This window comes from Puma concolor, chromosome B4 (assembly GCF_028749965.1).
Source record: "Puma concolor isolate L17-30 chromosome B4, mPumCon1.1.hap2, whole genome shotgun sequence".
In the NCBI taxonomy this organism is placed as follows: Eukaryota; Metazoa; Chordata; class Mammalia; order Carnivora; family Felidae; genus Puma; species Puma concolor.
In genome coordinates, this window is record NC_141673.1 from 18,443,709 (window position 1) to 18,465,461 (window position 21,753).

General features: G+C 44.3%; 1 protein-coding gene across 2 annotated transcripts in view; it reads right to left on the minus strand.

The window, feature by feature from the left end:
* The window catches only part of STAB2 (stabilin 2), a 168,317-nt gene that overhangs the window by 98,557 nt on the left and 48,007 nt on the right, over nt 1-21,753 (minus strand). For both annotated transcript variants that reach the window (XM_086712504.1, XM_025926404.2), the window contains exons 9-18: nt 20,527-20,660; nt 13,571-13,704; nt 11,837-11,919; nt 10,474-10,623; nt 8,974-9,117; nt 8,383-8,439; nt 8,104-8,229; nt 3,389-3,442; nt 3,008-3,088; nt 730-882 (exon numbers count right to left, since the gene is read on the minus strand). In XM_086712504.1, the coding sequence (XP_086568630.1) occupies nt 730-882; nt 3,008-3,088; nt 3,389-3,442; nt 8,104-8,229; nt 8,383-8,439; nt 8,974-9,117; nt 10,474-10,623; nt 11,837-11,919; nt 13,571-13,704; nt 20,527-20,660 (1,116 nt within the window). The remainder of the gene's footprint in view (nt 1-729; nt 883-3,007; nt 3,089-3,388; nt 3,443-8,103; nt 8,230-8,382; nt 8,440-8,973; nt 9,118-10,473; nt 10,624-11,836; nt 11,920-13,570; nt 13,705-20,526; nt 20,661-21,753) is intronic.

The following is a 21,753-nucleotide window of genomic DNA, read 5'->3' on the forward strand; positions in this document are numbered from 1 at the left end:
GGTGAGGCCAGAGCATCTCCCTGAGAAGAAATTCTATTTTAAGTTTCTTAGAGTAAAGCTATGGGCCTGGAGCAAGGTAGTCCCAGGTGACAGAGACAGGGATTGATCCTGCTTCTTCAAGGGAAGTGGGTTGAATAGTGTTCCCCACCAAATTCATGTTCTCCTGATTGAGTCTTTGCAAATGTAGTTAGTTAAGATGGGGTCATACTAGATTAGGGTCTGCTCTGAATCTAATGACTGGTGTCCTTAAAAGAAGTGAAGGGGACACACAGTGACCTACACAGGGAAGAAAGCCAATGCCAAGGATCACTGGGAGGCAGCAGTAGCCAGAAGAGGCAAGGAAGGATCTCCCTTCCAGAGCCTTCAGAGGGAGCACGGCCCTGCTAATCCCTTGATTTCAGGCCACTGGCCGCCAGAATTGTGGGAGAATAAATTTCTGTTGCTCTAAGCCTCTGAGTTTGTGGTAGTTTGTTATGGCAGCTCTAAAAAGCCAATATAGCTGGGAGGCATCGATCATTGTGGAAAATTCCCCAGTGGAGCCTTCATTCACACTTTATGAAATAGGACCTTGGGTCTGCCTGCCTCTTCATGGAGGCGGAAACCCCTCTGGAATGAGTCTCCTGTGGTGAAATTCTCCTTGTCAGCTTCCTGAGAATTGTGAGAGGAAAGAATGTTGCCTACTCTGTGGGGCTGTTTAGGGGCCCCTCTTTATTTTTCTAGTTTCCTTACCAATTTCATCTCTCTCTTGGTTTCATCACATCGGTGAGGCAGAATGGGCACAATGGAGGGAGGAACAAGAACTCCAGTCAGGGTGTAGATTCGACCATTTTTGGCAGTGACTTCAGTGTCTTCCATTGCTACACCATTTGCCAGAATCTGTCCCTGGAAAGAAGCAATGACATCTTCTGTTCGGTCCTGCAGGACCAGCAATCCTCAGGCAGAGCTGAGTAGTGGCAACCTCTCTAAAGAGCCTTCAACATCACTTAACTTTTTTTTGAGGGGAAGGTTGCTATGAGAAGGGCTGGGCTCATATTCCAGCTCTATGATGTATTTGCTAAGAGACCCTGGCGTAACTGTTTTACCTCTCTGTTGGCGAATTGGGGATCTATTCATTCAGATACATTTACTGACCTTGTATTAAGCTCTGCTTTAGGTGCTGGGGATACATCAGTAAAAAAAAAACCCCAAAAAACAAACAAAAAAAAAACCACAAAAAAACCCACCCCAAAACCAAAACCAAAACCAAAACCAAACCAGACAAGCCCTTGCTAATGTTGTAGGCAGGGAGCAGAAAATGAATAGATTAGCAAAGAATTCTGACCTCCACACCACTCCCCCCAAATCTGCTCCACCTGCAGTATTAATGGCAACTCCATCCTTCTGGGGGGTCGAGTCAGAAGCTCAGGAGTCTTCTTCCTCTAATCCATCAGCAAATTCTCTTGAGGCTTCCTTCAAAATAGCTTCAGAATGCATCCACGTCTTCCCACACCCCTGCTCCTTGGTCTGAGTCACCATCGTTCTTCTCTGGGTTATTGTGATCAGCTCCAGACTAGCCTTTCCTGAACGTGCATCCGATCATGTCATCTGCCCTGCTTGAAATCCCCCACGGTCTCTCATCTCATTTAAAGTAAAGAGTTCACGGGGCGCCTGGGTGGCGCAGTCGGTTAAGCGTCCGACTTCAGCCAGGTCACGATTTCGCGGTCCGTGAGTTCGAGCCCCGCGTCGGGCTCTGGGCTGATGGCTCAGAGCCTGGAGCCTGTTTCCGATTCTGTGTCTCCCTCTCTCTCTGCCCCTCGCCCGTTCATGCTCTGTCTCTCTCTGTCCCAAAAATAAATAAACGTTGAAAAAAAAATTAAAAAAAAAAAAAGTAAAGAGTTCTTCGGCCATGTGTGACCTGACCCCACTTCTCCTTCTCCCTCCTACTGCCTTGACTTCTCCTACCGCTCCTCCTTCAACCCCTCAGTTCCAGCCATGATGAGCTTGCTGTTTCTCATCCAGGAATATCCTTTGTTTCCTGTCTCTAGAATGTTCCTTCCTCCAGATATTCATGCTGCTTGTTCCTTCATTTCCTTCAGGACTTTGCCCTGATATTTTCTTCTCCATGAGGATTTCTTGGGCACTTTATGTAAAATGTCAGCCCCACCCTTGCTTCATATTCCCCTTGTTTGTTTGCCTTAGCACTTACTACTTTCTAATAGATGCTGTGTTTTATTTACTTACTTAATTTGTTTATTGTCTGTCATCCTATTCACTAGAATGAAAGTTCCACGCAGCTAGAGACTTTTCCCTATTTGCTCAGTGGGCTACATATAGGACCCAGAATGATGTCTGGCACATAGTTGCAACTCGGTAGATACAGAAAAGATGAATCGTCATCATCATCATCATCAACAGTGAATCAACAAGAACCATAATCTGCATGCTGTCAGGCTTTGGCTGTATTAGCTCAGAGAAGTACTGGAATAACACTGCCTCACGGAGTTTCTTGAATAAGTCATGTTCCCTCCCACCTCAGGACCTTTGCACATGTTCTCCCTTCTGCCTGGAACTCTCTTCTACTCATCTCTGACCAAGTTTACTGTACTCATCCATTGAAGCTTGGCTAATACATTGCTCCCTCACTGAGGACCTCTAGACCCCCAGATTGGTACAGCCTCCTCCTATTGTAAGCTCTCATTATAATTACAAAGACACTTCTTACAATTATAATTAAATAATTAACTGGCTGCTAATTCCTTGTTTAAAGTCTGTTTTCCTTGCTGAAATGTAAGCTTGTCTTCTTCATTGCTTTATCCTTGGCATCTAGTTCAGAGTCTCACACATGTAGCTGCTCAGCAAATTAATAACGAATTGAAATAATGAAATGAAGGAAATGGCAAGTGAATGAAATAATCATAAAGATTGTAAGCCTGTGAGTTAGCATAGAGGTAGGATAACATGGTGAACAAGCATAAGGAGAGCATAAATGCATATGAGTCATGACATCTGTGGTAAAATTTTCACCTACGTTGTTGGTTGTGTTGAACTGTATGATCTGGTTGGCCATGCTCCTAATGTGTGGGGTCGAAATGAGAGTGGCCACTTCAAGCTGCAAAAGAGAACAATAGAGACTTTTTGAGCAATGCATAGAGCCCTGATTTTGTAAAGTTCTCACTGGGAAAAAATAGCCTGGAAGTCTATGAAATAAATAATGGGAGCTTTGATGTCATGAGTTTTGTGGCTTTGAGGATTTCTCTGATAACAGGCTCACTATTCATTGCTAAGGGTATGCTCAGGGCTACAGATAAAGAACAATTGCCACACATTTTCTAGCACTGTAATAATGGAATTTAAGAGGGGTCAGATATGTGGAAAGCAGGGAAAAATAGAGCAGGAAAGTGGGGCCAACCTGAGTAAATGGGACAATGTGGTATCTGACGAGTTCCAGAAGCTTCCGAGATCCCTGCAAAGGAATCAAAATACTTCTTTAGTCATTGCAGAAAACACAACTTTCCCCCTCTTGTGGGTACCTCTTCCAGTGACTCTGGACACATAAATAAAAAATAAGAAAAATAAATGACCCATTAACTCTTCACTGGGAAGTGGAAGGTGAGAAAAACCCCATCTACAAATAGCTAACATTCACCAACTCCCTGCTTTGTGTCAGGGACTGTTCTGAAAACATTATGCACACATTTTATTTAATTTTCTTAAAAACCTATGGGGGAGGGACTGCTATTGAGTCATTTTATGCGTGATAACACCGAGTTTTAAAGACGCGACAGAGGTCACAAAGTTAACCTAGGGTATAAGACTAAGAAGTTCTCAGTCACTCTGCTCCATTACCTCTCTGAGTGTCTAAAGCTACATTCTGGATTTTCTAAGAGAGCCTCAGTTTAGGATTCTGTTTTCTTTCTCTATAAATAAACGCCTGCTTGTCAGACCACATACTGATTATTTAGGAATATACAATCCTTAGGAATATGTGGTCAGGACATTTTCCCCTTCTGTGCTACCATGGTACATGGTCATCTCTCCTTCAAAGCCCTTTCCAAGATTTCTCATACTTCGGAAAAACTGTAGCAGCAGAGGGAAGAAGAGAGCCTTGGGACCATCAGCAGGTCCCCACAGGGGTGCCGTGGGGAGAGCGTACAGAGGTGAGGAGCATGGGGAACCATTCTCTCTGGGGACCAGTGGCCATGGCAGTCTGCTGCAGGACGTCTGCAATCTCCCAGTAGAGTCAGAGCTGAGAGTTAGAAGCTTCATAGCCCTTAAGTTCTGCTTCTTTATTTTTGAAAATGTTTATTTATTAGAGACAGAGACAGAGACAGAGAATGCCAAGCAGGCTCCATCCCATCAGCTCAGAGCCCAATGTGGGACTCGATCCCATGAACTGTGAGATCATGACCTGAGCTGAAGCCAAGAGTTGGATGTTGAACCAACTGAGCCACCCAGAGCCCGCCATCCTTGAGTTCTGCTTCTCACGTGGCACAGCCATGGTTACTCTGGCTTGGACAGGAGGAGGGTCACGAATCAAGATCATAGTAACCTTCCAGAGGCTGACCATTCATTCTAGGGACACGTTACAATAGCGAAAAGTCCCAGGCCAAAAGAAATCCCTGCTGAATCTGAGTTCCGTTCTCTCAGACTCCCTTCTGCATTTGTTCTTGGTCCCTGTGCCAGGGGAGTTACCCGCAGGCGGCATCCTGGCCTGTCTGGGGCGGCCCTGGTTCACACCTGTTATTTTGGCAGCCCCATTCGCTCTCAGGTGTCCCGGTGTGGATGATAGATTGCACGGCCACCACATCTATAAGCCAAAGGCAGTATGCGCAGAGCAGGGTTACCGTAAGAATGTTCAAGTTGAACACCAGGTAGCCAGCCCTGGAAGGGATGTTTTCTGGAGTCCTGGCTCTGTTCCTGCATGGCTTTGAGCAAGTCACTTTGACTCTGGGTCTTCACTTCCCCTTGCAGCTGCTTTATGGTACTCAGAAGTGAGGGCTTGGGGGCAGACGCGATGCTATTACAAGTTTGGACGTTCAGTGGCAGAAAATGTGAGAAAAAGTGGGGACCGCTGGGGAACGTCAGCCCAAACTGGGCTGCGAACTCTTGCAAGGCAGGGACGGGGTCTGTCTGGCTTATAAATCAGCGTCGCCAGGTGGTACAGTGCAGTACCCACAGCGGACCCTGCGTAAACATCTGCGCCAATAAGTTAAATGGGGGAAGAGGTCCTGGGAAGAGCACTGAGCTGGACGTTGGCGTCTTGAGTTCTAATCCCGAGTCTGCTTCTGTGACCTTGAGCTAGCCACTTAGCTCCTCTAGTCTCGGTTTCACCTGCAAGAGAACGGGCCTGGTGTGGACCCCTTCCAACCCTCTGATTCTGTAGGAAAGCCTTTATCAGCTGGGTAATTCACTTCTAAAGCCCTACGAATTCATTGGTGTTGGATCCTTTTTACAAGAAAGAGGAGAATAAAAGGGACAAAGGGATGGATGAGCGTCATTCCTGCCATTGTGGAGAGCCTGTCTCCCGTGCCATGGCTGGGAGCCATGAAGGTCATCATTCAGTCCAGCGCGGCTCAAATTGACAGGATGTGTGTCCAGGTGCTGCTGGTGTTGGGGGGCCTGTCGGTGTAGTGCATCCTTTCCCTTATGAAGACATTCGCTTCCTCCCTGCTGTTTTAGGTAAAAATAACAAAAAACCAAGCCTTTTGATGCTAGGGCAGAAAGAGAGCGGGTTTTCTACCAAACTGTTAATGTGACCTTCAACTCTTTAATTTCACCTCCCTTTGTCCCATTTACTTGCAGGGTATCTGTGAGCTGGCAAGGGCCAGTCTCTGGTATCCTCTGCTTTCATTTTGCCTAGTTCAGTGATGAAGTCATAAACTGGGGCTGGTAATCAGTAGCTGTGGTCTCTGTGGGGATAGGGTGGTTTCAGGACAGAAATTTTGCCTCAGGGAGAAGCAGAAAGATACACTGGAAAGGAAACACGGCATTCCAAAATCAGAATTAGAAACCATTCCTCTAATGAAATCAGTTTATTTTCCATTTCACTGGCTTAGCTGATGGGGGCTTTACTGTCTCCAGCTGAGGTTGTTCCCCGAAATAAAGCTAAAAGATGCTATTAAAATGCATGGAGAGAGAAGGACCTTCCTACAGATTGAGAAGTTTTAACTAAACAGGTTCTGGACCTGAGAAAAGAGCAGAAATGATCATTTTATTCCTCACCTAGGAATTAAAGTAGAAGAACAGTTTGGGCTAAGAAAAAAGAGATTTGAAATTTTTATATTCTTTGCGGGCAGAAAAGTACTGCCTTTGAGAACAAGGAGATTGAGAGCCAGAAGCAGTAGTGTCCTGGTAAATCAGTTCTACGGGGGAAAAAAGTAGCCCAGATTTATAGAGTTGGCCAATTTCTGTCATGGTAATATTCTTACCACAGGTGAGAATTTCAAGCTACAAGGTTATCTCACTGAACTAAGCTGGGAAGAGGCTCACAATCTACTCTCCAGAGCCAGAGCAAGCCAGCTCCAGCCACAGCTGGAAGGAGTTATGAGGAGGGAGGAAGATAAGAGGTTTCTGAGCAAAACTGCTTGACAGAAAAGCAGGGAGGTTGATTTTTTTCAATTCTAGTTAAAACGTTTTGTTTTAATTTTAAGTGTAGCTGGTTAGGTGTCTGAGAACTCCTTTAATATTATCTTTTTTTAATGGTATCATATAAGAAGCCATGTACTCAGCGCGGCCATATAATCTCAAGATTTTAATAATTTCCTAGGGGAGCCACATTACTTTTTAGCTTTAAAAGTAAGTATGAGTGTGAGCTCCAAAGACAGCTATAACCATCTTTCTGCAATAGCTACATTTCGGAAAACTTGCATGTGAATAGTATTTTAAAAATAGCGTCCTATCTTGAAGACACTGGGAAATCTGACATTTTAAGTGGAAACCTGTAGCGATGTTTTAATATGTTGAACATCTATTTGCAGTGTAAGAGATTACCTTCTGATTTATCCCCTCAATGCACATATTTTTAATCCAAAGTTTTCTGAAAGCAGAATATCCTTGTAGATACCTGAAACTATTCTAGAAAGGTATGTATCCATGTACATCTCTAAACTATACATGCAGTGAGTTTGAGGTTTCAAAAAACAGTGTAGCCCAGGTCACCTGGGTTAGAAAGTTGGTTCTTCCCCAGATGTCTATTTTTAGGTCTCATACAGGTGTCATTAAATCAAAATTCTTGGGGTATGGTTTGTGAAACTTTCTACTTTAACAAGCCCCATGGGTGATTCCTAAGTCTACTGAAGTTTGGGAATCACTACTCTAAAAGATCCAGACCCCCCATTCTGTATAATGAACTGATCTACGTGAGGTCATGGATAGTCTGGCCCCATTTCCAAGATGGTGGCATAATTTCAGGGCACTGGAGGAAAGCTTGTGGCCCTTCCTATAATTCCATCATTTGACATTCTAATGAACGAAATTCCATAATTTGTTACCCCTCTGTTCAGTTTAAGGCTGTTATTTCTGGGAGAGGAAACACCTGAAATGGTTTTAGTCATTTACATTCTTGTGTGAAGGAGTAAAAAAAAAAATCTCCTTTCTGGAGGAAAATGTGAAAGAGTTGAAGGATTATGGTATATAAGGAGAGGGTTATTGTGAAGAGAGATGGAAGCAATGGAAGGGAATGAATGGAGCATCTAAAAATAACATTTATTCCTTTCAAATTTAGCCTACACCTGGTCCAGAATGGCCTGGTTTAGAATTCATTTTCTAGGTGGTTTTAGAGTTGGAGGGAACTTAAAATCTTGATTTTGCTAGTGAGAAATATTTGAAGACCCAGGAAAAATCAAAGCAATCATTCAGATCTGGGGTTGCAGATAGATTTTATTTCCTGTGCTCAGTCTAACTGACTGGTAATAGCTACTTGGAACTCTGACCAGGAGATTGGAGCCACAACCATAGTTCCAGAGAACTGTGATTGATTAATGATTTCTGCCTTGGTTGAGGGAGGGTAGGTGGTGATACATATGTTATTTATTGGACATCCCTAGTTTAGGAAAAAATCTGTATGGGTGCAGACTGAGGCAGTAATGCTGACATGATGCCGTCAGAGTAAGTAGGATACCATACCTCTGGAGAAAGGAGGTAATCAAGAGTGCCATCCTTCATATTAACTAATGCTTCATTACTTGGAACAAAAATGGTGTATGGTCCACCAGCCCCGTCTTCATCTAAAGCATGTCCCACATTGGTTTCCTGCATTTGAAAAATGAAATTTTATATCTACAACCTATCTCTGACAAATACTTGAAGTAATTCTTCAGCACATATTTATAATTGACACCCTTGCTCATTATACAAAAGACAAGACATAAAACCATTTTCCAGAAATTCATGAAAAGTACATACCTCTAGCAAAGATCTGAACTTGCTGTATCTTGGTTGTAACATTGTCATTATGGTTTTCTAAAAATCACGAGAAGAAATAAGGTGGTTTAAGAAATAGATGTCCCAACATTAAAAGGTTCATGACAGAATTTATGTGTGAATGTGGATGGAAAAGAACCTGGTCAACTGCAACACATATAGAATATTTCCTGTTGTTATTGAATTAGTGGTTCAGATGTGCATGTTCAGAAATAGACTTTGGCCATCATCAAATGAGTCAAAAGGAATAAATGTTTATTGCGGTGAGGACTCCACAAAGCACGAGGGATAACTTTTCATGACAGCTGGTCACTGGACAGAATCATCATATGTGACCATAAAAGAGGTCACAAAATTGAGATCTTGCCTGTCTTTATTGTAGGCTTTTCTTTCTGTTGGCAGAGTACCCAGAATTCTACTGAAAACAGAAATGATCCCATTTTCCCCATGGCTGGGGTCCTAGCACACACAAAGGACAAGCACATAGTGTGCATTTTCTTCTTCAGTATGACTCTCCAGGGAACAAAGAAAGATGGCTTTGGACTGACCTAACTTTTACCTGAAATGCCTCACCTCAGTGTTGCTCTCAAATGTGGGTGCCATCTTGTCCATGGCTCTGTCGAGGATGTGCAGGAGCCCATTGGAAGCAACTATGTTCCCTTGTATAATTTTTGCCTTCTTTTTGCCTCCATAGAGTTTAAGCTTTATTTGATTATCCTAAAACACAAAGAAAAATAAAATTAAGCTGGTATCCTTGAAGGAGTACTGGATTAGAAGTCTTAAGTCCTTGGGTCTGGCCATTTGTGGGTTATATGAGCGTGGGTAAGTCACTTAACCCAAAATGGGAAAGATGGCATTTGCTTGCTTGATTTGACTAGTCTTTTGTTAAGATCAGATGAGATAATGTGTGAAATCACTGATGGCTACCAGTGATTTCTAAATGTGAAGAAGCAATCATAAGTCTCCCCCAATAGACCACAAGGTCAAAAAGGGCAAAACAATTCAATTTATTGTAAATTTATCACCTACTTAAGAGCGTTGTACACACAAGGCACACAATAAAATTTTTTTTGCTGCATAAATGACTAAAGCTAATTCCTTCTTCCTTTATGTGGCTCTTACAAGCTATAGGAAAGAAATATGAGTGAATAAATGAAGGAATGAGTGAGTGAATGAATGAATGAATGAATGAATGAAAGAATGTCCTTGTGAGAAAAGAAGTAAAATTTTCATCCATCTATTTAGGTTTCTATCCATCCATCCAGCCATCCATCCATCCATCTATCCTCACACACACAGTACAACACACTGCTTAATGATTTAGGTCTTGGAGTCAAGGAGACCTGCATTTGAATCCTGGCTCTGGCCCTTACTTGCGACCTCTGAGTTTTCCCACTTGAAAAATCTCCTTTACGGGGTTGTTGCAAGTCTTATAGAACATAAATAAAGGTTCACCTCAGTACTTTGTATAGAGTAAGTGCTCAATAATCTATCAGCTATTGGTAGTTGGTGAAATGCAACGATATAGGCCATAACCCACACACGTACATTCTAGTAATCAAGTGCCTTCCTGCCCAGTAAAGTCACAGAAAGAGTTATTTGTGAGTGGGGGAAGGGTAGTTTTACTCAAACAATGGAACAGACCTAACGGCCTTAGGAGAGAGCAATGTTAGGTTTGCAGAGGAAAGATAAACTCCAGCAACCTAAAGCAAATATAGTCTATTTCCTTCTGTAAGAGGGAAGTTGATCTGGCTTTGGGCCGGTGCTTCCAGGAAACAGGTTTACTATAAAGCTTCTCCTTCCCCCTGACACCTGAATGATGTTCTCTTGACAATGAATTCAGACCAGAGCAAAATCCCACACTTTATAACCCTCTTTTCACAACAGTCCCCTCCTGCCTGGTCCTTCCTGGGGTTGTTCTTCACTTCTTTCCTCATATGGAAGTGCTTTGACAAACAAGGGAGAAGGAAAGAAGTTCTTCATAAACTTTGCAAGCCCAACCACAGAGATGGCTGTGGGCACTGGTTCAGCAGAGGCTTTTGTTCTGGGAGTGAAAATCAGAGAGCCCCTTACCTTATCGTCATTGAAGATTTCTCCCGACTTTCCAGTCAAGGTATAGAAGGTGTCTGTGTTATTCATACTCTCAGTGTTCATCTGCCCAGCAATTACATGGAGTTTCACAAAGTACTGAGCAGACTCTTTATCCACCAAGAGCTCTTTTACCTGAGGAGAGAGAGCCACTTCTTTCAGTCTCCACTGTTGTTTGGAGGAGAAAATGAGGTTGTGAGGCAGGCATTGGCCAATCAAAGACATCAATGCCAGGGCTCCCTAACTTGGGCTTGGGCTCTTTCAGATACAGGTGACTTTGGGGGGAGCACAATCTGGAGAGTGGGAGGCGATGCTCAATGTCCTCTCAAACCACCAGGAGCGAGGAAGGTGCAGGCACCCAGGGAATCATCTTGAGCCCGGGGAGCATATGGAAATGAAACAAGAAATCGCATGAAAAGAAAGTGCAGACTAGACCCACGGAGTTTTTGAACAGTAAGTTTAGGGTTTTTGCAATCCACCGACCGAGTCGACATTTTGTCAATATTATATATCATCAGCAATCAATCAACAGATGCTTTTTATTAACTGTGTAAATAAAACCTATATGTTAAACAAGAGACCACATGCAAAGTGCATAGTGCAGAGACATTCAATATTTGTGAGTTCTCCTCCCCAGTAGGAGAGATGTGAGGGTACTTCTGAAGTTAAATTGTTGATTCATCTCAGATTGTCCAACGGTGGTGACAGATTAGGGTGAGACTTTCTGGAACTTCCTGTGTTTTTATTCCATGCAGCAACAATTATTGTGACAAAATATCGTGGATAAAGATAAACCACTTGTATGCAAATCAATATGTCCATTATCTCCATCAATCTGAATGTAACAATTTCATTGACACCCTCATGATAGGACACCTCCACCAGGCACTATGAGCTTCATTCCCACTGCATGACATCACCTCAAACAACAGCTGTTCACATGGAAGACCACAGTTTTCTCTTAGTTTCCTCTACCACTGTTATCATTTATGACGATTATAAGAAACAAATATGTAGCTAATATATTAGGTTAATTCTTGCAGGAAGTAAGCAGTTTTGCATTATGTAAATCCTATTTTTCACATGACTATAGTTAAGATCCCTCAGTCATTAATTACCCTTGAAGGGGTCATGTTTGGAAGGGGGCATCCTTGGGTCCTCTAGGGAGCCAGTAATGGTCTCGCTGGATATACAAGTACATTCACTTTGTGACAACTCAATGAGCTGTGTGTTTACAATCTGTATACTTTCTGTAAATAGTTCCCCATTTTAGTCTCTCAAAATCATCATCTTTATCATCAGTAGGTTTCATTTAATAGAGGTTTCCCACTTTATTGTAAATACTTACACTGAATCCTCTTAGTCCCTTGTCTGTGGGCAACAGCACAGTGAATGGTCCCAGGTTACTTAGTGGCCAGGCATAGGCTTTGTCTTAGGAATAGAAATTCATAAAGAAAGAAAACACCAAATGAATCAGTGGCACATGAAGAGTAAAATCAAGCAATGGCCCTTGGGATCCATTTAGGCCCTTTGAATCAAGATCTTCTCTATTCTCATTGGCGTGAGTAGGCCTTGGTAAACTAGGAAGCTCTCTAAGAAAGAATGGCTTCATAATGCCATGGCCCCCAAAGCTTCTGCATAATTGTGTGGCATGTCCTGCAGCCATAGCCTTGGCTTCAAGGAGACCCTGGAATGAGACCTTCTACGAGGGTCATGTGACAAAATCCTCAGCCAATCCCAGCAGGTCACCGTCCCTGCGCCGGACTCTCTGAGCAGTTGTCATCCCAGTGAGCAAAGACACAGCCCTGTTCCATCCAAGGCCAGCTCAGACGAGCCTCATGCTTGGCTTAATATTCTACTGTTACCATCTTGAAATGTTTAATAATTTTTGAACAAGGAGTTTTTGTCATTACGCACGGTGTCCTACAAGTTATGTAGCTGGTCCTGTTTCTATCCCCCTGGAGAAGCTGGGACGTCAGGGTGGGCTCCGGGCTTTCATACAGCAGGCAAGGTTGACCAGCACTACATAAATGGGTAGAAGGTCAACAGGACTTTGTCCAGGGAATTGTTCCAGAGCACAACCTGCAGAGAACACTCTGTCACCCTGTCTGCTGTCACTGGATAGTCTGAGTTCTTAGAGGAAGGCTGTAAGAAGCCTGAGGCATGCCACAAATGCTTGTCCCCTGTAGGATGCCCTGGAAAGAGAAGGGCATTTGTGCAGGATATATGTTAAGATTTATGCAGACAACGTGGCCTTGACCCATTCTCCGTTTGTGCTCTTTCCGGGAAATCATTTTTTGGTGACTGGTAAATTTTAGATTTTGCTATTTTGGAACTTCTGTCGATTGGTCAAGTCTGTGTTTTATTTTCTGTTGATTGGCCAAACTTGTGTTTTATTGAAAGACTTGTCCAAGGCTGCAATCAGCTGTATTATTTCATTCTCAAGGGGGTGTGGGGTAATGACCCCTGAAGTGCATTTGGAAATGATGAGGGCGTTTTAGATTGTCACCCTGCCTGGGGGACTGGGAAAGGACATGTCACTACAGACAACTAGTCCTTGGGGGAGGGGGGAGGGCAAAAATCCTAAACATCCAGCCAGGTGTGAGATGATCACACCAACCAAAACTATTCTCAAAAGTCAAATGGCACCCATTGCCGAACATGGATACAGCCTCAGGTTTTAGTCACTCTCTTTTCCCAGTATTACCTGTCAACCTTGCTTCACACCTGGAGGACCCATAAGGTCAAGGGAAAGAGGACAGTCTCCATCCTCACATCAGTAGCTGCCCCGTCTCATTGTTGTTGCAGATCAGTTAATCTGTGGTGACTCCAGGACCCTGTCCTCAGGACTCTGCCTACGAACTGCTGCTTGACAGGACCTCTTGGCACTAACTCCTTGTCTCCTGGAAAAGGCTGCCTGCCCTTTCCCTTTCCCCTGCAAGATGCCTCCCTAGGAGGGCCAATTCCAATAGATAAACCTTGCCTCTCCTGCTCACCCCTTTCTGAATGATTGTGTCTTGGAGGTGTCTTGCCTGAAAGAAGGTTGCCCTTTACGTGGAAACCTGTACCCGTAGCTGCATACCCAGGAGCGAGATGAAAGAGGTCAGCCTTCCTTGCCATTTTCCTCTGGGTTCAGTGTTTAATTCTCTGAGTCGCTCCATGATGTTTCCATAACACGTCGAGCCGTCACCCACGTAACCTTTCCGGCAAGTGCATCTACAGGGAGGGTGAAAACACATTCTCAGGGTCTTAGCGTGTTGAGATCCTACAGTCCAACTCCCTCATTTTGCAGATGGGGAAAACGGTGCCCAGAAGAAGAGGGTCAAGACCAGGAGAGGAGAGGCACAAATAGAGGTGAGCATTCCTGTGGCAATACCTGACATATAGTAGGTCCACGAGAAATGGATATTTAATAAATTTTGCATACCTATAAACACTGGATATCTTTGTACGCTCTTCGTCTCAGTATTTTTCAAAGTGTGGTCAAGAGACCATGTACATCAGCGTCACCTGGAGTGCTTATTATAAATGCAGATTCTAGGTTCTACAGAACCACTGAGGCAGCATAGACTACTGAAGTCAGCCCCAAGTCAAGATGTAGAGCTACTGATCTGCTTAGTAGATCTTCCCCTTACCTGTCTTCCTAGTTGAGATGTCTGCTCAAATGACCCTTCCTCATAGGAAACTTCTGCTATCGGCCACCTCTCCCCACACCCTCAACAGTAGATCAGGACCCTACCCGCCTTAGTGTGTGCTCTCATGGGACCATGTAGCCCTTCTCTGTAGCAGCGATCCCAGCTGTAATTTCATCCTAACCTGTGCAGTTATTTGATTTGTATCTGCTTTTGCATCTACACTGAGAACAGGGAAAAGGCAAGGGTCGTGTGCATATTTATGCCCTATTTTAACGTCAGGATCTAGGGCAGGGTTTGGTTCAGAACAGGTACATAATTAACAGCTGAACGATAAGTAGCAATTGAATTGCAATGAATATGTAAATAATGAAGTTTGCAGAAATTTTATACAATAGTTTAGTTTCATAAAAGGTGAATACAGTTAAGGATGAAGTTTAAAGGCGCACTGGCAGTATCGTGCTGGTAAGTGTTTAATAGCCAGCTCTCAGCGGGAGCTGGGGCAGGGCCCCTGCTTTTCAGGATTTGCCAATTTCCACAGGTCCTACTCCCACCGTGGCCAATCTCAAACTGCCAGCGTGAGGAAAACCAGCTTGCAAAATCCTGAAGCTTCAACCATCAGCTTTCATGCCTCAGTAAACCCTGGCTCTGGCACACCACTGCTACCTAGCAAAGATTAGTTGACAGCTGGCTAAATCTGGCAAGGTGCTTAGGAAGGCAACATTCAACAGGATCTTGGGATAAGTGAAGAACCAAACACGAGGTCAGGGAGCGGCACTGCAGAGACGAGAGCTGCAGGGAGGCTGCGGTCATCCATACCGCAGACATGACTCATAAAGAGGAGAGGCTTCCAAAGGACAGTTATACACTCGAGTTCAGTTGTGTTTCCAAATATGGTCCCATGGCAAATAGGCATATTTTCAACAGGTTGGCTGAACTAACATTTCAGAGTTTTATGTTCCCTGCTTGGATTGCTGCGGTGACTTCTTAACTGGTCTTCCTGCTCTTAATTTCCCTCCCCTCAAATCTACCCTCCGACTGGTCTCTCCGAAAGGGAAATCTGGAAAACCTTCATTCTTAAAACTCTCATGGACTCCATCTATCTACAGAAGAAGGTCTAAGTACTTAGCATGGCATGCAAAGTCCCCCAAAGGGGGATCTTGCTTATGTCTCCTTCTTGCTGCGCGTTGCAAATTCTGGCAATACTCAATTGCTTTCTTTTTTAATGCTCTCCTCATGACTCAGGTGTGACCTGCTCTAAGGGGTCTTACCTGGCCCCCAGACTCTCCCCGACAGGAGCAGTCTGTTGGTCCCTCCTCTAGCACAACCCTCCCCACCAAAATGAGCTCCTGAGATATTGTCTCCTCTGCTGGATGAGAAGCTCTCCTAGAATCTGCATCCCACTCATGCCTCATTATATTCCAGCACTTGGGACAATGCCTAATTGTTGAACTGATTATTTACCAAGTACCTACTTAACTTAAGGAACCTACTTAAGCTGGGGAGGAGGGCTACAAAGATGATGATAACAGATATCTTGTCCTTTTAGTGTCTCATTGCTGAAGATGGGCCTGGAAACAATCTTTAGCAACATGATAAAGCCACTTAGCCACCTACAGTGTCAGCTTCCTCCTCCATGAGATGAGTTTACTAATACCTTTAGGATTGTTGATGGAAGAGATCATGCATGAAGAGTAGCTAGCACAGTGACAGACACACAGGAAAAGCTCAGTACTTGATAGATGATGATCGATGATGATGATGATGATGATGATGATGATAGTGATGATGATGGCGACAGAGACGGTGTCAATAACACCACCAGTCCTGTCGGGGAGCCGGGATATAGCAGGACAAATCCACAAACACATAGCTGACGTTCCGGAGAAATGCCACAATGGAAGATTGAATAGGATGCTATGGGACACGGGGAAGGAAGTGACTAATTGTGCCTGGAGAAATATGGGACAGGTTCTAGGAGAAAGTACCATTGAAGATATTTCTAGAATACATCTGAGTTTCCCGGCTGCATGGAAGATTGGCAGATATTTACTGACTGAGCCTTTGGGATTTTTACAGAGCAGTATTTTCCCGCTTCCCCTACTCCTTGCCCCAGCCCTGGGGACATTTGGGAATGTCTGGGGATATATTCACAACTAGGTGAAGGTGTTGCTGGCATCTAGTGGGTAGAGGCCAGGGGTGCCGCTAAACACCTTACAACACACAGGACAGCCCCCACAACAAAGTGTTCTCCAGCCCCCAAATATCAAGTGCTGAGCCTGAGAAACCTTGTTATAAGGAGTCACTAAGGTAGATCTAACCATGAAACAATAGTCTACTAAGAGTTTCCTGCTCAAGCATCCACTTCCTCTTAAGCACTGTGCAACAAGACAGTGAATTTGAGAAGCACACGGGGAGATTGGTAATTCTTAGGAGTGATACAATAGTCCTTGTTCGAAATCACATAAATTTCATTTGAAGGCAGCTGATAATAGCAAGACAATGAACTTTTACAAACTGCTAAGTATGTTTCTCTCTGAAAGTTCTCTAAGTTGTTTATGAGGCCAATGGTCTGTTTTGTGTAAAGTGACTTGACTTGTCTTGCCTAAGGATGGCAGGAGAATCGTAATTTAATGGTCACAGTGCTGAACGGAATGCATGAGATATAAATACTTTTTATTGTTGTTTAAAATCTTGGTCCAGAGTCTGAGATTTTAGGAGACAGTTTTCTGACTTAGATGTTCTCAGTTGGCCGTGGCACATTCACATCAGGGGCCTCTTTTGTAAATTGCTTCTTTGTTAGGAGTAAAGGTCTCTTGCTGTCTTATGGCTCTAAAAACACCCAGAAGAGAGGCGCCTGGGTGACTCAGTCGGTTGAGTGTCTGACTTCTGCTCATGTCACGATCTCACGGTTCGTGAGTTCGAGCCTCGCGTATGGCTCTTTGCTGACAGCTCAGAGCCTAGAGCCTGCTTCTGATTCTGTCTCCATCTCTCTGCCCCATCCCTGTTCATGCTCTGTCTCTCTGAGTATAAATAAACATTAAAAAAAGTTAAAAAAAATAAAAACACCCATAAGATATTGGCATTTTATATGTTACGGGATGGAATTAATTGCATAGAGTGCTGGATGAGACTTAGTGAAATTATAGGGTGTCCCAAAAGGCTTCCTTCCTTCCTTCACTTCTTCACTTCATTCCTTCATTTATTCCTCCAAACTGTCCCTCATGTCATTGTTTTAATCGGTGACCGAAGTTGTTGCAATAAAGATGAGTAAGACATGGATTCCCAGGGACTTACATTCTAATTGGAATAGAGATCAGTGATCCTAACAGCTAACCTCTATTGATAGCTGCTTTCCCAGTTACCTTTGTAGGGGCTTTACTATGGTGTCTTATTTAATACAACCATCCTACGAGGTGGGTTCTGTTACTAGCCCCGTTATAGATGGATGAGGGAGCATAGGGACAGAGGTTAAGAATCTCACTCAAGATCACACAGCCTGTAGGTGGCAGTATTTGTGCACATCACTTCTGTGCTAGGTACTCCTCACAGTTCAGGGTGATCAGTGTTATAACAGAAGCATTCTGGGCCACTCTGGGAGCCCGGGGTGAGCTGAATGGACTGGGAGTCCAGGAGAGACATCCTAGAGGTGAAGACACTTGAGCTGAACAGTGAAGGATCAGTGCATTAGCCTGACTCAGAGGAGGCGCAGAGGGAACTATGTCTAAGCAGGGGGAAAAGCATCTGCAAGTGTGTGGAGCTGGGAATATCTTGGCTTGTTTAAAGAACAGTAGCTGGAGGGGCCCCCTGGGTGGTTCAGTCGGTTAAGTGTCCGACTTCGGCTCAGGTCATGATCTCACGTTTCTTGAGTTCGAGCCCTGCATTGGGCTCCCTGTTGCCAGCACAGAGCCTGCTTTGGATCCTCTGTCCCCCCCCCCCCCTCTGCCCCTCTCCCACTTGCACTCTCTCTCTCAAAAATAAACAAACTTTAGAAGAAAAGAACAGTAGTTGGGTGGGACGGGAGCCAAGGGGGTGTTCATGAGAGCTGTGGAAACAAAGTTGCTCATCCACACCTTCCATAAACAATCAGCCTCTGCCATACCCAGGGGAGAAGGATACCCGGAAGAGCTTGTGCAGGTCCTGGAGGCTGGTTTGGAGACATTAGGCAGAGAATTATGGGGTTCTGGATATCTGAGCATGGTCTATAAGGGGGGCTCAGGCTCTGGGGGAGCAGGTCCCCTTAGTCCTTTAGTCCCTTGCCCTGGTGTAGCTAGTGGAGGACCTGAATGGAGCCCTCTAAAATGTAGTGCCCAGGGCAGGGCAGGAAGATACTTGTTCTTAGTAATAATCCACATGGAGCTTCAACTTTAAAAAGATGCTTATATGCATCAACTCCACTCTTTCCAGGGAGATATTCTTGTTCTTTAGCGGACCTGTCAGGGGAAGAAACTGCAGTTCAGAAAAGTTACGTGACCTGTCCAAGGTCACTCCAGTGGTGAGTGGGACAGCCCACGTTTGAGCCCATTTTTCTTTACTGGGTGGACTTCTGTGACTAACACAGTGTGATTTTGAATATTCTGCATAAACTCCTTGCCATGTTGGGGAGGCAAAAACAAACAAATCTTTGTCCATGGTAAACTAAATTGCCTGAACTAAATGAGTGATGGCCCCTTATTTTATCAATGTAACATCTCCAGTCTTTAACTTAGTCCTCTTTCCAGCCTTTCCAGACAGTCCGTTTTCTGGTCGGGGCGATGATCAATGAGGTTTGTGAGGGACACACTTAGTCTTAAAATCCACTGACAGCCCCAACTGACATTCTAAACACAAGCTTTAATGCCACTTATAAAGGAGAGAAAGCATTTAAAGTATTCTTCTCAGACTTTCTGAGAGGATGGTAAGAGGTACGTAAGTGATACATACACGAATGTTGGGTGCACACGTGTCTACACGCATGACGGTGGCATGTTGGTGTTGCACTCACATGTGTGATTTCTACATGCCATGTTCTGCTCAGAGATTGATCAATGTATTCTCATTTAATCCTGCTCACAGGCCTGGTAGGAGGTACAATTATCCTCCTTTTATGACAGAGGAAACATCATTCAGAGAGGGTAAGGCAAATGGCAGAGCTGGGACTTGAACCCAGGTGTTCTTGACTTTACCCATAGTGATTACAGACTTACTTATCTGCCCAGATAAAACACGAAAATCATAAAACCTATCTGGGCAGATCCACACATTTGAGACCCAACTATAAAAAGAATAAGCTTCAAAGAAGACAGAAAGGGGCTCTAGGAGCACAGAAACTGCTTAATAATTTTATGGTTCAGTGTCGACTATGGTTTTTTTTTAAACTTTTTTTCAGTGTTTATTTTTGAGAGACAGAGAGAGACACAGAGTGTGAGCGGGGGAGGGGCAGAGAAAGAGGGAGACACAGAATCCGAAGCAGGCTCCAGGCTCTGAGCTGTCAGCACAGAGCCCGACGTGAGGCTCGAACTCACAAACCATGAGATCATGACCTGAGCTGAAGTCAGATGCTTAACCGACTGGGCCACCCAGGTGCTCCAAGGTTTTGAGCTTACAGTGACAGTGAGTCCTTCTCCAACGCCGATGACAGTGAGAACAGAAGGTAGAAGCCTCAGTCTGGGAGCAAAACACTGGGATTCTAGCCTCAGTTCACCTACTCATAAAAACATAATAGCTCTATGGTAATTTCTAGAACATTCTGTTATGTAATGTTTGCAACACTGTGACTGTGAAGTAGACATCACTGTGCTCATTTTGTACGTGGAGAAACAAAGACCAGAGAGATGATGCCACTTTCCCAAGGTCATTCACCTGGCGGATACCAGATCCGAGACTCAAACCCAGCTCCTTCCCTTCCGAATACCATCTTCTTAACACCATGCAGAGCACCTTTGCCTCAGGAATTTTCACACAAATATTTTTACTCTCGGTAAGTCCCTTCTTGTAAAACCTGGAGTCCAGGAAGCACCACTCATGTTATTCACCTTCCCCTGTCTTGTCAGGTACTACCAGCAAGCAATATTTCACGACTGAGGAAACAGGTATATACATTAGAGGTCAAATGCCTGTCATCACAGCAGATGTTTGTTTTCCTAGCGACGGTGGTTTCCTTCTCCCACGCTCTGACCACTTACTACCGAGCTGCCGGGCCAGGTCAGTATTTCAGCATGTTCTGATGGTCATTATAAAGGAAACAACTGTTGAATGATTCAGTGATTAAAGAAAGATTTATTGAGCCCCTACTACGCTTCTTGCATCGTGCTCTGTGGGGGTGAGGGTGAATACGAGACTAAGACACATTTCCTGCCCTTCAAGGAAGGCACAGCACTGACTGACCAGCACTTGGAATGATGGTGATGGAACTGAACAGACTTACTTGGTTTGGCCTGGTGCGATGGTAGTGCAGTTAGCATTCCTGTGACAGGGGTTATTGAGTTTACAGACATCGATCACACTGCACCCCACTCCGGGCACATAATCGCGGTAATGTTTCTTACACTCACAGTGAGACTTCAGAAGACACGGAGAGAAAAACAAAAGGTTCTCGTTAGCCATGGAAGCTGACATCCTTCTTCAATCCATCTGTGTTCTGCCATAAAAGCTAACCTGGGGCAGGTCCAAAGCGCGGGCTTAAAAATGTGTCAAAGTATCCAGAATTGGGGATCTGGTTTATGTACCTCACCGGTTGCGAAACGTGTAATTACACCTTGTTTGTAAAGTTTACCTTTTTGGTTTTCTTGTTTCCTAACCCTGGGCCTTTCTGGCTCCATAATTCCCGGTTTTGGATTGTCTACAGGTGAGTAGAGACTGAAGTTCAGATGGGAGATATCATTGCTTCAGAAGAGTGATTTTCAGCCGGGAGTCTCAACCTAAGATACATTGGGCAGCGTCTAGGGATATTTTGATTGTCACAAGAGGAGAGGGGGGCAGTGTCACCAGAGGCCAGGGATGCTGCTAAACATCTTACTATGTACAGGACAGCCCCACAACAAAGAATCCAAAGTGCTAATAATGCCAAAATTGAGGAAACCTTCTCTGGAATAATGGAAATAATGAACGCCCTGTTTCTGTGTGAACACGGGGGCTTTCTAAGACCTGAAAATCTGCCTTGGGGTCCAGTTTTTGGAGACAAAGTTTATTTTTAATCTCACTCCCAAGGTCCTGGGACTTTGGCTCAGAGTGTAATGTGACTTTTCCCATAAGGGACTGCACTGTGAGGATGGAGGCCCAGCTCCTTGAATTTCTTTCCAAATCCATCTCAGGCATTGACAGCAGAAATGGCATGTGATGTGCATTTTCCCTGGAAGATGAGATTGGGTGGCTACTCTGCAGGAGACTCCAGGAACCATGGGGTGACTGGATTGCTAGGGACACATGACTCTCTTTGGGTCAGACACTGAAGCCTTTCCTCCTACCAGGGCAGCAATATCCTTTTGTGTGGATAGATTTTCTCCCCTGAACTTGATGTGCAGTTATGGATTCAGTGGACACCCACTAAATAGTTGATAGATGGATGAGGTATTAGTGAAAGGGATCTTTCAGTCGAACTCCTCAGCAAAGGTCTCTGGACCTGGCTGGTTTTTAGCGGTCAAGATCATGATGT